This window comes from Oncorhynchus masou, chromosome 29, assembly GCF_036934945.1.
Source record: "Oncorhynchus masou masou isolate Uvic2021 chromosome 29, UVic_Omas_1.1, whole genome shotgun sequence".
NCBI lineage: Eukaryota > Metazoa > Chordata > Actinopteri > Salmoniformes > Salmonidae > Oncorhynchus > Oncorhynchus masou.
In genome coordinates this window covers 49547804-49564954 of record NC_088240.1, presented here as the reverse complement: position 1 = coordinate 49564954, position 17151 = coordinate 49547804, and the positions used below count along the sequence as shown (strand labels likewise).

General features: G+C 44.7%; 1 protein-coding gene across 2 annotated transcripts in view; it reads right to left on the bottom strand.

Moving 5' to 3' along the window:
* The window catches only part of LOC135519940 (dachshund homolog 1-like), a 273557-nt gene that overhangs the window by 92690 nt on the left and 163716 nt on the right, over positions 1-17151 (bottom strand). For both annotated transcript variants that reach the window (XM_064945184.1, XM_064945185.1), the window contains exon 2: positions 16780-16895. In XM_064945184.1, coding sequence (XP_064801256.1) covers positions 16780-16895 — 116 coding nt within the window. The remainder of the gene's footprint in view (positions 1-16779; positions 16896-17151) is intronic.

Here is a 17151-nt window from a genome sequence, read left to right as displayed (position 1 = left end):
GGCTATAGGCCGTTATAACAAACTATACAGGGTATCAGAAGATAGCGGCTTGAGGTAGAATGCTATGGGCTAACAATGCTAATAGGTAAACAGACAGCCATCTTGGTAGAGGCTAGGGCTGTATGAGGAAGTGACCGGGTGTGATGACATCACCGATCGGCCATACTGGATGCGTAACAGTGACCACCCGGTAGCCATCTTGGGTTACACTTTCGAACAATGGAAGGACTACTCTTCATGGCCTAGAAAATGTACTGTGCCCAGAACTATGCCAAGTGGCTAAATAAACAGGATATTCAGTTTGGCTAGTACCCATGTATGAATTACTTGCATATAAAGACTGGATAAGGCATGTATAAGCATACAGTTACATAGTTGTAAGGGCTTATAACATACGGAACAATTAATATATACAAACTGAATCCTAACCTGTTATGAGTCCATAGTGACACAGTAACACAGTTAGGAGGTCCAGGGTGGAGGATTGTCCAGGAAGAAAAGTACAGCTGATGAGTTGGTGTGTAGCCAGGGGTATACAGAGTCTGTGCTCAACACGGGCTCCAAAATGTAACTGAAGAGTTTGGAGATTGTGTGGGAGGATCTCCTGCCTCTTGCTAGGGCAATGATTGGCTGACAGGCCAGGGGAGAGTTGCCCCTAGCAATGGAGTTTTCCAGAAGCAGGGGTGTGAAACTTGGGGGATGAGTGTCTGTAAACAATGGAAAACCCATTCCCCAGTACCTCTGCTCTCTGCAGAGAGAAGAGGTTTCCCAGAGTTTGTGAGTTAGAAAGGGCTGAGAGAAAATGTCCAAGAGCACTCTAAGGGTTTTATACACAAGTTGTACAGTTAAAAACATTATTTAAGAGGACAAGAAACCCAGAGGATGACATATAAAAAGGGTTAAAACACTAATTTCCAATGTGGTCCTCTAAACACCTTGCAATTGTTGACAGGCTCTTGTATTGTGGCTATGCTGGACCATGTATCAAATCAAATGAAATTGTAGTAGTCAAATGCGCCGAATACAACAGGTGTAGACCATACAGTGAAATGCTGAATACAACAGGTGTAGACCATACAGTGAAATGCTGAATACAACAGGTGTAGACCATACAGTGAAATGCTGAATACAACAGGTGTAGACCATACAGTGAAATGCTGAATACAACAGGTGGTGACCATACAGTGAAATGCTTACTTATGAGCCCCTAACCAACAATGCAGTTAAAAAAAATAGTAATAAGAATAAGGAATAAAAAGTAACAAGTAATTAAAGAGCAGCAGTAAAATAACAATAGCGAGACTATATACAGGGGGGTAACGGTACAGAGTCAATGTGTGGGGGCACCGGTTAGTCGAGGTAGTTGAGGTAATATGTACATGTAGGTAGAGTTATTAAAGTGAATTTGCATAGACGAGAACAACAGAGAGTAGCAGCAGTGTAAAAGGGAGGAGGCATTGCAAATAGTCTGGGAAGCCATTTGATTAGATGTTCAGGAGTCTTATGGCTTGGGGGTTGAAGCTGTTTAGAAGCCTCTTGGATCTAGACTTGGCGCTCCGGTACCACTTGCCATGTGGTAGCAGAGAGAACAGTCTATGACTAGGGTGGCTGGAATCTTTGACAATGTTTAGGGCCTTCCTCTGACACCGCCTGGTATAGAGGTCCTGGATGGCAGAAAGCTTGGCCCCAGTGATGTGCTGGGCCGTACGCACTACCCTCTGCAGCGCCTTACGGTCAGATGCTGAGCAGTTGCCAATCAGATGCTCTTGATGGTGCAGCTGTAGAAACTTTTGACGATCTGAGGACCCATGCCAAATCTTTTCAGTCTCCTGAGGAGGACTAGGTTTAGTCATGCCCTCTTCACGACTGTCTTGGCGTGCTTGGACCATGTTAGTTTGTTGGTTTTTGTGAAAACCAAGTAACTTGAAGCTCTCAACCTGTAAAGATTTGTGTTCAAGTACCCAGGGACAGTACGTTGTATGTTGTTGGCAACTGTTAAGTTTCAGCTGTGCTACTTGTTCTACTGGACACATTCCAGTTTTTTTAACCTTTATTTAACTAGACAAGTCAGTTAAGAACAAATTCTTATTTACAATGCCAAACCCGGACGATGCTGGGCCAATTGTGCGCCAATTGTACTCCACCCTATGCTGCGCATAATTCAGCTGCCCTGAACTCCCTTGCTAAAATGTATTCAATTGCGATTCTATGTCATCATATGTCACACATAACATCCCATAACGTCAAAGTGGAATTATGTTTTTTTTACATTTTTACAAATTAATTTAAAATGAAAAGCTGAAATGTCTTGAGTCAATACATATTTAACCCCTAATAAATATTTATCCTAAACAAGTTCAGGAGTAAAAATATGTGTCACAAGTCGCATAGTAAGTTGCGTGGACTTTGTTTGCAATAACAGTGTTAAACATGATTTTGAATGACGACCTCATCTCTGTACCCCACACATACAATTATCTGTAAGGTCCCTCAGTCAAGCTATGAATTTCAAACAGAGATTCAACCACAAAGACCAGGGAGGTTTTCCAATGCCTCACAAAGAAGGGCACCTATTGATAGATGGGTAAAAAAAAGGAAGACACTAAATATCCCTTTGACCATGGTGAAGTTATTAATCACACTTTGGATGGTGTATCAATTCACCCAGTCACTACAAAGATACAGGCGTCCTTCCTAACTCAGTTGCCGGAGAGGAAGTAGACTGCTCAGAGATTTCACCATGAGGTCAATAGTGACTTTAAAACAGTTAAGTTGAATGGCTGTAATAGGAGAAAACGGAGGATTGATTGTAGTGGAAAAATGAGAGAAGGTGATACTGGCAGTCAATGAAGTCACTGAGGCCCAGCGTGATGACTCAATCATGATTTATGACATTGTTTGGGTGGGATTAAACACAACTTTATCTGTGGTTTTCTACAAGGAGGTATGTTCCCACAGAACCCTCAGAGGGAAAGGGGAGATATCTAGTCAGTTGTACAACTGTATGCCTTCAACTGAAATGTGTCTTCCGCATTTAACCCAACCCCTTTGAATCAGAGAGGTGCAGGAGGCTGCCTTTAACCAACATCTATGACTTCGGCGCCTGGGTAACAGTGGGTTAACTACCTGGCTCAGAGGCAGAACAACAGATTTTTACCTTGTCAGCTCAGGGATTCAATACAGCAACCATTCGGTTACTGGCCCAACGCTCTAACCACTAGGCTACCTGCCGCCCAGAGTATGGACAACTTCATGTGAAGACAGATTAAATGTTTTAGAATTCATAATAAACTATGAATGTTAATATGTTTTATTGTACTGTAAGTGCTATGGATTTATTGTTACAGGGAAACTTATTTTGTTTGTTGGATGGTGGATAGATCAAAGAGGAGTGACACAGGGGTGCCCTCCTATCATTTAAATGGAGTTGATTAGATTACAATCTGGGTGTGTTTTCCTGTCTATTGTGTTTACTAGCAAAGTGCAAATACTGTAAATGCTAATTCAGGTTGGGCGTGAGTTTCTGATTGAATTTAGTTAAAAGGACATTGAATTTGTTCATATTTAGATAAGTTGTTATTAAGCACTTCTCTTAATTTTTTCTCTTAGCGAATATTCTGAACTGAAAACATGTGTATCCACATTAAGTTTTAGCCTATTGGTGATCATTTACCAGTCAATCATTTAGTCATTTACTCTGAGTAGTCTGTAATGTGTCATGTGTTTCATGTACACTTTAATAGTTTGAGTATTAACTCTTCCTTGATTCGTTGAATTGAGTATGCATTCCTTGTTTTACAGAGTAATTATTTGATTGACTATACGTTTATAATTTAGTAGGTCTATTTGAACACTATACACATAGTATGTGTTTAGCTTCTAACTGTGCAACTCTGAGCTAAGGTGAACTCAATCATTTAATGCTAGGACATTGATGGCAAGATATTAGCTCCTTGTCCCATAGCCTCTTATTAATTGCATAACGGTAAACCTAGACACGTGCAACTTATAGAATTCCGAGTGGTTTCTCAAGCCTCCTTACTTTGGCTATAGCCACTGGATACGATTATGGGGCTATGGCATTCACATGATAATGGTGTCAGATGGATAAATGTAGCTTATTATTATATTCAACATCATTTCTACATAATGGTTGTATAATTTCCACCAAATTACAGGATCAACAACATTGTAGTTACTCCAAAATACTAACTTAATTGACAGAGTGAAGAGAAGGAAGCCTGTTGTAACGGCGTTCTTCTTTTGTTGAAAGAGAGTCGGACCGAAATGCAGCGTGTAAGTTACTCATGTTTATTTAGTGAGACAAACGAACGAACTATACACGAATAACTAAATAAATACGAAAACAACAAACAGAACGTGAAACCTAATACAGCCTGACTGGTGCACACTACACAGAGACAGGAACAATCACCCACGAAATACAAAGCGAAACCAGGCTACCTAAATACGGTTCCCAATCAGCGACAACGAGAATCACCTGACTCTGATTGAGAACCGCCTCAGGCAGCCAACCTATTTAACACACACACACCCCTAATCAGCTACAATCCCAGACACTACAAACCCCAATACGAAAACACAATACATAATAACCCCATGTCACACCCTGGTCTGACTAACTAATAAACTAAAACACAAAATACTAAGACCAAGGCGTGACAGAACCCCCCCCCTAAGGTGCGGACTCCCGAACGCACCTCAAAACCATAGGGAGGGTCCGGGTGGGCGTCTGTCCATGGTGGCGGTTCGGGCTCCGGACGTGGACCCCACTTCATAAATGTCATTGTTCCTCCCCTTCGCGTCCATGGATAATCCACCCTAAACGCCGACCATGGCCGAATAGTCCTCACCCAGAACCCTACATAACAGAGGAGCAGCTCGTGACTGAGGGGCAGCTCGGGACTGAGGCAACTCGGGACTGAGGGGCAACTCGGGACTGAGGGGCAGCTCGGGACTGATGGGCAGCTCGGGACTGAGGGGCAGCTCAGCACTGAGAGGCAGCCCACCACTGAGAGGCAGCCCAGTACTGAGAAAAAGCCCAGTACTGAGATGAAGCCCAGCCAGGCAGTTGAATCCGGCAGATCCTGGCTGACTGGCGGATCGTGGCCGACTGGCAGATCCTGGCCGACTGTCGGATCCTGGCCGACTGTCGGATCTTGGCCGACTGGCGGATCCTGGCCGACTGGCGGATCCTGGCCGACTGTCGGATCTTGGCCGACTGGCGGATCCTGGCTGACTGGCGGATCCTGGCTGACTGGCGGATCCTGGCTGACTAGCAGATCTGGCAGATCCTGGCTGACTGGCGGATCCTGGCTGACTGGTAAATCCTGGCCGACTGGCAGATCCTGGCTGACTGGCAGATCTGGAAGAGTCTGGTTGACTGACAGATCTGGAAGAGTCTGGTTGACTGGCAGATCTGGAAGAGTCTGGTTGACTGGCAGATCTGGAAGAGTCTGGTTGACTGGCAGATCTGGAAGAGTCTTGCTGACTGGCAGATCTGGAAGAGTCTGGTTGACTGGCAGATCTGGAAGAGTCTGGTTGACTGGCAGATCTGGAAGAGTCTGGCTGACTGGAAGAGTCTGGCTGACTGGCAGATCTGGAAGAGTCTGGCTGTCTGGCGGATCTGGAAGAGTCTGGCTGACTGGCAGATCTGGAAGAGTCTGGCTGACTGGCAGATCTGGAAGAGTCTGGCTGACTGGCAGATCTGGAAGAGTCTGGCTGACTGGCAGATCTGGAAGAGTCTGACTGACTGGCAGATCTGGCTGCTTCATGCTGACTGACGGCTCTGGCTGCTCCATGCTGACTGGCGGCTTCATGGAGACTGGCAGCTCCTTGCAGACTGGCAGCTCTAGCTGCTCCATGCAGACTAGCAGCTCTGGCTGCTTCATGCAGACTGGCAGCTCCATGCAGACTTGCAACTCCATGCAGACTTGCAACTCCATGCAGACTGGCAGCTCTTTGCAGACTGGCAGCTCTGGCTGCTCCATGCAGACTAGCTGCTCCATGCAGACTAGCAGCTCAGGCTGCTCTATGCAAACTGACAGCTCTGGCAGCTCAATGAAGACTGGCAGCTCAGGCTGCTCTATACAAACTGACAGCTCTGGCTGCTCCATGTAGACTGGCAGCTCAGGCTGCTCTATACAGACAGGAGGCTCCGGCAGCGCTGTAGAGGAGGAAGGCTCTAGAACCGCTGAACAGACGGGAGACTCCGACAGCGCAGGAGAGGGAGAAAGCGCTGGCTGCGCTGAACAGGCGAGGCGCACTGAAGGCCTGATGCGTGGTGCTGGCACTGGTGGTATTTGGCCGAGGACACGCACAGGAAGCCTGGTGCGGGGAGCTGCCACCGGAGGGCTGGTGTGTGGAGGTGGCACAGGATGGGCTAGACCGTGAAGGCGTACTGGAGATCTTGAGAGCAGTGTTGGCTCAGGACGTGCAAGGCTAGGGAGGTGCACAGGAGGCCTGGTGCGTGAGGCTGGCACCAACTTCACCAGCTGACTAACACGCACCTCAGGACGAGTATGGAGCGCTGACCCAGGTGCGAATTCCATGCAAAAATCACCAACACAGCAACTCCCTCATTTCTCTCTCCTCCAATTCTGGATAAGAGCGTCTGCCAAATGACTTAAATGTAAATGTAAATGTTCTGGATAGACCGGACCGTGCAGGTGCACTGGAGCTCTTGAGCACCGAGCCTGCCCAACCTTACCTGGTTGAATACTCTCGGTTGCCCTGCCAGTGCTGTGAGGAGAAATAGCCCGCACTGGGCTATGTAGGCGAACCGGAGATACCGAGCGAAAGGCTGGTGCCATGTAAACCCCCCCAAGGAGACGCACTGGAGACCGGATGCGTAGAGCCGGCTTCATAGCATTTGGCTCGACGCTCAATCTAGCCCGGCCGATACGCGGAGCTGAAATATACCGCACCGGGCTATGCACCCGCACTGGGGACACCGTGCGCACCACTGCATAACAAGGTGCCTGCCCGGTCTCTCTAGCCCTCCGGTAAGCACAGGGAGATTGCGCAGGTCTCCTACCTGACGCAGCCATACTCCCTGATAGCCCCCCCCAAAAAAATTTGGGGGCTGCTTTTCGGGTTTCGCTCTGCGCCGCCGTGACTTTCTTTTCAACTCCATTCTTCTATAGCCCTCCTCGCACTGCTCCAGCGAATCCCAGGCGGGCTCCGGCACTCTCTCTGGGTCGGCCGCCCACCTGTCTATTTCTTCCCACGTCGTTATATCCCATGTCCATTCTCTGAATAATTCCACCTCCCTTTGATTCTCCAGCTGTCGTTGCCTGTCGTTTAGCTCCTGTTTCCTCTTCGCCTGCTGCACTTTTGGGTGGCTACACTCCTCTGGTTTAGCCCAGGGTCCTCTTCCATCAAGGATTTCCTCCCATGTCCAGGAATCCTTAATACGCGGCTCCTCTTTGCGCTGCTCCTGCCTGTTGACACGCTGCTCGGTCCGTGTTTGGTGGGTGATTCTGTAACGGCGTTCTTCTTTTGTTGAAAGAGAGTCGGACCGAAATGCAGCGTGTAAGTTACTCATGTTTATTTAGTGAGACAAACGAACGAACTATACACGAATAACTAAAGAAATACGAAAACAACAAACAGAACGTGAAGCCTACATAATATCGACCGAAACATGGCAAACGTTGTTTGGAATCAATCCTCAAGGTGTTTTTTCACATATCTCTTCATTGACATGCAGTTCTTGGAAGCTTGCTTCTCTCTCTCTGCCCCATGGAAAAATACTGGCAGGTGACTTTTGCGCACCAATTTCGGCGCAGGACACCGGGCGGACACGTGGTAAATGTGGTCTCTTATGGTCAATCTTCCAACGATCTGCCTACAAATACGTCACAATGCTGCAGACACCTTGGGAAACGACAGAAAGGGCAGACTCATTCCTCTTGCGTTCACAGCCATATAAGGAGATCATGAAAGACAGAGCCTCAAAAATCCTTGTCATTTCCTGGATGCCAAGTCATCTTGGTTTTGCCTGAAGCTCACGTTAAAGGGCACGCACAGAGAAGATATTTGTATTTCTGGACACGTCAGAGTGTTTTCTTTCGAACAGTAGCAATTATATGCATAGTCGAGCATCTTTTTGTGACAAAATATCTTGTTTAAAACGGGAACGTTTTTCTTCCAAAAATGAAATAGCGCCACCATAAGTGTAAGAGGTTAACACACACACACCCCTAATCAGCTACAATCCCAGACACTACAAACCCCAATACGAAAACACAATACATAATAACCCCATGTCACACCCTGGTCTGACTAACTAATAAACTAAAACACAAACTCAAATCATTTAATGCTAGGACATTGATGGCAAGATATTAGCTCCTTGTCCCTTAGCCTCTTATTAATTGCATAACGGTAAACCTAGACACGTGCAACTTATAGAATTCCCGAGTGGTTTCTCAAGGCTCCTTACTTTGGCTATAGCCACTGGATACGATTATGGGGCTATGGCATTCACATGATAATGGTGTCAGATGGATAAATGTAGCTTATTATTATATTCAACATCATTTCTACATAATGGTTGTATAATTTCCACCATATTTTCTTTATGAAGAGGCGTAATCAAAGTGGCATTATATTAATGTTGTCACCAGCAATTTCTTGATCCTGGTGTCAAACTCCTTAATTTTGCACTATAAAAACTTGAGCTTGTTGAAACTTTTGGTGAGGACTCTTGCTGCAGTAGCTTGACCTGAGAGCGAATGATCCAGAGTCACTACCAGGTAAGTGACACTTTCGACACAATGCGATCTCCTGCACAAGTTTGTTAATTCCCTTCCTGATACTAGAAGACAAATATCACAAACCCAGAATAACAGCACCATATCCTATGAGTAGCTTTTTCCTGCTGCTAAAAATGGTATGTTAGAATGTAACTCCACGCAGCCCATCTCCACTGGCTGGTAAATAACATATTTTGACATTAAATAGCTTTGCAGCAGTTTATCATGCAAAATATATGATGTGTTATACGTGTGATTGTTTTGAATGTAAATACAATCAAATACAATTTTATTTGTCACATTTTTCATAAACTAACAGTGCAGACAAAGAGTGAAATGCCTAATTATGGGTCCTTTTCCAACAATACAGATACAGGTGTTTATATAGAAATAGTGACTAGGAATAAATACATAGTAAATAACATGGGCATATACAGGGAATACATGTACTGAGTTGATGTGCAGGGGTTTGAGGTAGCTATGTACATATAGATAGGGGTAAAATGACTAGGCAACAGGATAGATAATAGACTGATTTGTAGCAGCAGCGTGTGTGTGTGGCATCAGTATGCATGTGCACATGTTATGCGTGTGTGTGTTGGGGTGTGGGTAGAGTCCAGTATGTGAAGACAAATCATATTTGATTTTATGTGTTGGTCACACACACATATTTGCAGATGTTAAAGTTGGTGTAGTGAAATGCTTGTGTTTCTAGCTCCAACATTGTAGTAGTATCTAACAAGTAATGTATGACTTAGTTATGAAAAGGGTCAACGCAGGTAGTCCGGGTAGCCATTTGATTAGCAATCTTATGGCTTGGGGGTTTGCTGTGGAGCAGCAGAGCAGGGGGTCGAAGCTGTTCCTGTTGGTTCCAGACTTGGTGCACTCACCAAACTCAGGTCCTCACAAAGTTCCAACTCCAAGCTCGCTGACGACACAACAGTAGTAGACCTGTTTACCAACAGCGATGAGATGGTCTACAGAGAGGAGGTAGGCACTCGGACGGCGTGGTGGAAGGTAAAAAACCTCTCCCTCAACATCAGCAAAACAAATGAGCTGATTATGGACTTCAGGAGGAACCAGGCTGGGCATACCCCCATTCAGATAGGTCCCCGAGGGCCCTCACCACGTTCTACAGGAGCACCATTGAGAGCATACCGTTGGGCTGCATCATTGCCTGATACTGCAACTCTACCACCACAGACCGCAAGGCTCTACAGAGGGTAGCACAATCAACCGAACGCACCATTGGGTGCACACTGTTTACCCTCCAGGACACCTACAACACCAGGTGTCGCAGGAAGGCCAAGAAGATCATCCAGGTCCTCAGCCACCCGAGCTACGGCCTGTTCTCGACGCTTCCATCACTCAGGCGCAGGCAGTATAGGAGCGTCATGGCAAAAACTGTATGACTGGCCAATCGCTTCAACCCCCTAGGGAGCACAAGATATCGGTAAGCATTTAGGAATCGGCTGATATTAGCTAAAAATGCCTAATGTCTAGTTTAACTCCAATGTGCAAAACCGATGTCAAAGCTGCCGTGCATACCTATATAACATACTGTAGGTAGACGACATAATAACGCCACAAAAAATACAGTGCTACACAGAACAAAAGCAGAAAAATACTAAGTGTACACTTCCAACAACTAAACAAGTTCGAGTCCAGCAGTCCTTTGAAAGAGTAAGAACATTTTATTGAGACAACTCAAAGGCAAAATCCAAACCAAGCTACTTGCTTAACGCCAAGCTACTTGCTATGGGCGTCACTACTATTAGCTCCATGACTGACATTTGGACCAGCAATGTCAGCCCCATGAGCATGCTGAGTCTGACAGCACAGTGGGTCTACGAGGATTTCGTACTGAGGAAAGCCGTATTGCATGCTCAAGAATGTGCTCGTTCTCATACCGCTGCTGCCATTTCAATGGCATTTGAGAACATGTTTGAAACTTAGAAACATGAACACACTCCTAGCTCCATTCGAACAACTGACTGGAGAAATAAGCTCATCAACTGTGTCTACCACAGAAGTGATACCCTCTGTCATGACATTGAAACTCCTGCTGAACAAAACTGCCGACACAGACCGTGGGGTTAAAACTTGCAAGAGTACTCTACAAGAGGCTGTGAACAAGTGATCCGGTGGCATTCTCTCTTTACTGTGTTGCCACCATGCTCGATGCTTGGTACAATAACCCCTACTTCGATGCAGACAAGAAATAGGGTTTATGTGAAATGTTGGACACAGCTGGACAAGATAGAAACGGACACAGTGACAGTGCGCACCAAAGAAGAGGCCACGGACAGACAGAGCTGAAACTTCAGTGCTTGACATGTATCATGAAATCCTGGTTGAGACTGAACAAATGAACAACGAAACAACACAGCAAGTAAGTGAATTTAATAGGTTATGATCATGTTTTATTGGTAATGGGGACATATGTAAATGCCAACAAAGTAACTTTTTGGTGTGTGTGTGTGTGTGTTTGTGTGTGGGTTTAAACTATTTAACTGTACTAGAATGCTTAGAAGGCTGCTAAAATGTTAAATATCGGGTGTCGGCATCAGGTTTTTTTTTGGTAAGGGAAATATCGGATATTGGTATCGGACAAAAATTTAGTATCGGTGCATCCCTCATTGTTACAGTTGTCAATATATTTATTATTATTATTGTTTTTTCCTGCCCTTTTTGAACGGCACTGTTGGAGCTTAAGAATTTCACTGTGCCCTGTGCATGTGACTAATAAACTCTAATCTAATCCCCAATGCACACACACAAGCACACACTCCTCTCTCCAGCAGCTGATATGCAGATGGTGAGACCAACTGAGCCACTGACAGGGAGGTGCATATAATTTAAAGCCTCGTTTGCATCTTAAAAGACATTGGGACCATATTGACGAACAGTATACATCATGTCACCAAGGCCCGCTCGTTTGCAATGGCACCTCTCTGCTGTTCCATATGCATGAGAACGACACAAACACAAATGCACATACACACACACACACGCACACACGAGGCTTGGTAATGAATGTGGCCTCTGCCCAGCCTGAAGGTCAGCTTTCATTTCTGTCTAATGGCCAAGAGTCAACTGTTTTCCAAATGAGATGTATGCAGAGTAGACTGCAGAGTAAATATTGAAATCACCTCCGGGGTTGTTACTAAGATTCATTCCGCCACAAATCAGGTGCGGTATAAAGGACTTCTAGAGTACAGAAGATGGCATTCACTGATGTATGCATGTACAATTTTTATTTCACCTACTGTGTAGGTTTGATGTACACTGAGTTTACAAAACATTAGGAACACCTGCTTTTTACATGACATATATTGACCAGGTGAAAGCTATGATCCCATATTGACGTCAGTGTAGTTGAAGGGGAGGAGACAGGTTAAAGGAGGATTTTTAAGCCTTGATACAATTGAGACATGGATTGTGTATGTGTGCCATTCAGAGAGTGAATGGGTAAGACAAAATATTTAAGTGTCTTTGAATGGGGTATGGTAGTAGGTGCCAGGTGCACTGGTTTGAGAGGGTCAAGAAGTGCAACGCTGCTGGGTTTTTCACACTCAACAGATTTCCATGTGCATCATGAATGGTCCACCACTTGTTTTATTTACCTTTACTTAAAGGACATCCAGCAAACTTGACATAACTGTGGGAAGTATTGGCGTCAACATGGGCCGGCATCCCTGTGGAACGCTTTCGACACCTTGTAGAGTCCATGACCCGATAAATTGAGTCTGTCCTGAGGGAAAAATGGGGTGCAACTCAATATTAGGGAGATGTTCCTAATGTTTTGTACACTTAGTGCATATTGTGATTACAAATTACTGACCAAATGTGCTCAAATCATCAGAGACATTGATCTAATTTAGAAGCCATTGTGATGTTCAGAGAAATTATTGAAAGGTATCTCTGCCAAGAAAGGACGTTTATCAGAAAAAAATAAGAAAAAAACACCCAATAAAAAACTAACAGATTCATCCAAATCTACTTATCTATGATAAAGGGACTCGGTGAGACTGACCCCAAGCTTCCGAACCCCATCTTTACATAATATAAGTGTAAATTGAAACCTTTGTTCATATAATTATTTCATTTCAGCCAATCTATTGTCAATAGCTCATAACACGCATCCACCTTACACTCAATCTAACAAGGAGGCGTCAAGATCTCCGAACAGTGCAACAAGTCTATTAAAACGACTAGACGTGTAAATGTCAAAAGGCCCATCCCACACCCTCCTCCTAATCTGCATTCAGTACTATGCAAACAAAATACCGACATCATGGATTCTTTCAAATTCACCCTAAAAGATTCAGACAGACAGGTTTTTTCGTCTGGTCATCTCACAGAGATGGCCAATCCTCCTTGGCCATAAACAAACACCAACACAACACGGTCATGTTTATTAGCGCACGCAACAGAAAACATTTTAAAACATTTTGCAACGGGAAACAAAAATGAGTGTTTCTCATTGGAGAAGTCCAAGCAGTCCATTTTCTTTAATTTGGTGCCTAATGGACATGACCCAGTGTTGCATGGTATGGACACAGCCACACCGCACAAGTTGGAAAGCAAACACCCTTCCCAACGCCCCAATTTCGACAAATGGAAAACAGCATGGCAGAGGAGGAGAGTCAGAGTCAGAAAACAGCAAATAATGGAGACGAGGTCTGATGGTTGCCCTCGGAGCAGCTGTCATATTAAATAATAATGAAGCGTCTATTAATATGCAAAGGAAGTGGCAGCCTCGACTGGCTTAACGCTGTCATGCCTCTGCATATTGTCAGGATCTTCAGCATTAATTAACACGCAAAGCTACCCCATACCTGCGACCAATGTCAGAACATTTCTCTCTTACGACAAACACCCACCCTGATGCCACAGCCCTTCTCAACACCAACCGATGGGAGTAATTCAATTAAAATTAGATTAACTCCACATCGGTACACAAAAGATAGACCAACTTTTACGTCTCTTTTTCCCTTCTCTCTTGATAGAGAGGCTGTGATAAAGAAAGACCTGTGTTTTATCTGTTGTGTTGCTTTCTCTTTATATATCTCTCTCTCTTTATGGTCTATCCCTCCCTCTCTCTCTTTGCTTGCGCCTTCTCTCTATCTCTCTCTCTCTGTCATGCTACTGTATGGTCCCCCCGGTCTCTCGCTCTCTACTCTTACGTGCAGCGCTGAAACAGTAACTAAAACTGTTTTTGAGATGCAGAGGTTAAGCTACGTAGCAGAGAGGACAGACAGTCCATGTCAATGAGCATGGATTTGGGGAAGCTTCCTTTTATGCATGGGCTGGCTGTGATGGCGGTAGTGGCAGTGACAAACTGGGGTGTTGGAGTTCTGCGAGTCCTCGAGAACACCGCACCCGCGGCACTTGAACTCAGCGCTATTCACATGATAAATTGTGACCAGCGGCGAACTGGAAGCTGGAATGGGAAGTTGTGTGTGTGTGCAGAGCTAGGATATAGTGGTGAAGATGGGTGCCTAGGTAGTGGCCAGTGTGAGAGTCTCTGAATGCAGGCTGATCAGAAAGCCTCTCTACAGTAAAGAAGATGTCATCTATGTGTGCTGTCAGTCCACGGCATTCCATTTAGTGGGCCAATCTGCCTGTAATGCATCAGCAACTGAAAAGACTCCAGAGCAACTCCAATCCCTGGGGCGCACCCACATGCACATGAACACGCACGCACACACACACACACACACACACACACACACACACACACACACACACACACATACGCAGATTCATGTACACACACACACACAAAAATACAGACACAAACACACAAGAACACACACACGCACACATGCAAACACGCAGATTCATGCACTCACACACAGATTCATGCACTCACACACACACACAAGCACACATGCACACACATAGATGCATGCACACACACACACACATAGATGCATGCACACACACACACACACACACAAGCACATCCAAGCACACACATAAACTTGCACAAAAGCACACAAATGCATACATACACACACATGCACACACACGAGCAAAGGATGTTTCCTTAAATTGAAACCATGGCAAATTAAGACACCCTTCCCTGAATTCCCTTGACTGGTGTCAAGGGCAAAACATACACATGTCAACAATGTCTCTCACATAAATAGGCTTTCTCAAAATAGAAATCATTGAGTCATTGTGTGGAAAGCACACTTTCATAATGCACTGTATCTCAACTTTGGCACTACAAAACAAAAAAAAAAGTCAGAATTTTCAAAGAACCTTCATTGGTTGAACAATATCTGTGACTCTCTCTGAGTGAAGTTTCCATGCAGGTGGCCATCGGAGAAGATTGGGTTATTGGGTGATTTGCCGGATTTGGTGCAATGCATCATGGGGGACAGATTTTTGTTAAATGGAGTCACCTGCTCTGCAGAGACAGTGTACAGGACTGAGTAGTATGCCATTGCTAGTAAGCAAACTACTATGTATGGTCACTTTGCATCATTTTGAAGAATCATTTGTTGTAACTTTGTTACTAACTTTGTACCATAATCAAACCACAGAAGCCAGTTAGGGAGAAAGTTCAGCCACCTTGGCTTTTGCGGCTACACATAGAAAGGAAGTTACGAGGGGACCAAAAAAACTAAATTACTTTATCTTGCTTTCCTGAATAACCTGACTAAATGTCAAGGTCATAGACTCCATTGGGGCTTAAAGGGGAGGGATATCAAAAGGCTTTTCTGTTGCTTTATGTTCCACTAAATAAAACCATGGCGTTCTCATCTTTGTCCTGCTTTGCTGTACAGAATGGCCTTTTGAGTCATTCCAAACAAGACACAGATAGTATGTGACCTCACCACACTCCCAGAGTTCAAAGCTGGGCATTGATCTGTGAGCCTCCATTGTTAAGAATGTGGCCAATCTGTGTCTGCTATTGAATTTAAAACATTTCTCAGGTTAATATTATTATTTTTTGCCTTGGAAAGAAAATAACTCATTACACAATGTTTTTTCTCGACGAGAAAATGTGAGTGTAAGGTAGGAAGATTTTCAGAAATACTCAAACATAGCAAAATCTTGGAGGCAAACTTGTAAGATTACAAAGAAAACAAAACAAATTCTATGCAGTTTAGTTGTTTCTTGCAAGATGGCTAAATACATCAAAACTAAGAGTTAAGAGAAACCTAAAGACAGTAAAATATTATTAAATATGGAAAAATCTAAATAAATGAGGGGGGAAAACTAAATATGCAAATCAGAGCATTTACACCCAGCGACATCAAAGACGTCACAATGCAACCAGCCACAAATAGAACAAAAGCATTAGCTGCATTAAGACTCGCCCGGGGGCACGTTAGGTCACAAACGGTTGTTGTTGATTCTTGTGGCGATAAAGCTTGCTTTAGCATCAACCATGCCTATGTACATACACCAGTGGAGTGGATTTAATCGCACTAATTAGAATGCTCTCAAGGCGAAACGCAGCATCTACTAAAATAATCTGAGAGAAAAGGACGTCACTCCAATTTATTCTCCCTTTCTGTCTCTTTCCTTCCTTTTCTCTCTCTCTCCGTTTCCGGGAGTTTAGTTAAAAAATATATTTTTTGTGAACTAGTTCAAATGAGCTGCTGGTTGTCTGGTGGTTGTCTGGTGGTTGTTTGATGGTTGTCTTGTGGTTGTGTGTGCAGGCGTCACTTCGCTCTGCTTGCAGTTTAGAGGACAAGGAGAGGGAAGCGTGGCGTGCTTTGGGGGTGCTGAGGATATGGAGGATTGTTTCAGTGTGTGTGTGTGTGTCCGTGCATGTGTGTGTATGGTTAGCGTGTGCATGTAGGTGCACAAATATGTGTGTGTACGTATACATTGACTTTGTGCAAATACTGTATGTGTGTGTTTTTGCGTGCGTGCATGTGTGTGTTCGTGTTTGTGCGTGCCTCGTGTGTGTGTATGTTAGAGTGCACTTGCGTGTATGCATGCGTCTTTGTTTGTGTGTAACTACAATACATACCTGAGGATGGGAAGGTTCCAGGAGACATGAGGCCAGGGACAGAGTGAGGCATGATGTGTGGGTTCTCTGAGGATGTCACACTCTGGGTCCTCTTTGGAGGTCTGCCTGGTCTGGAGCTGGGAGAGACAGAAGAAAGAGGACTTGAACTTTTGATGTTCTCTCTATAGAGACATCTTCCCTTACCTAAAAACAATCCTCAATACCCCTCAATACTCCTCTGTGAACCCCCCCCCCCCACACACACACACACACACACACATCACCGTAATAAGTCAAACAGAATGGAGGGAAAAATGTAATAGGGTAATGTAAGCAGATGTCGGCCAGGGAGCAGAGCGAGAGAAGGGGGGGATGAGTGAAGGAGAGAGGGGA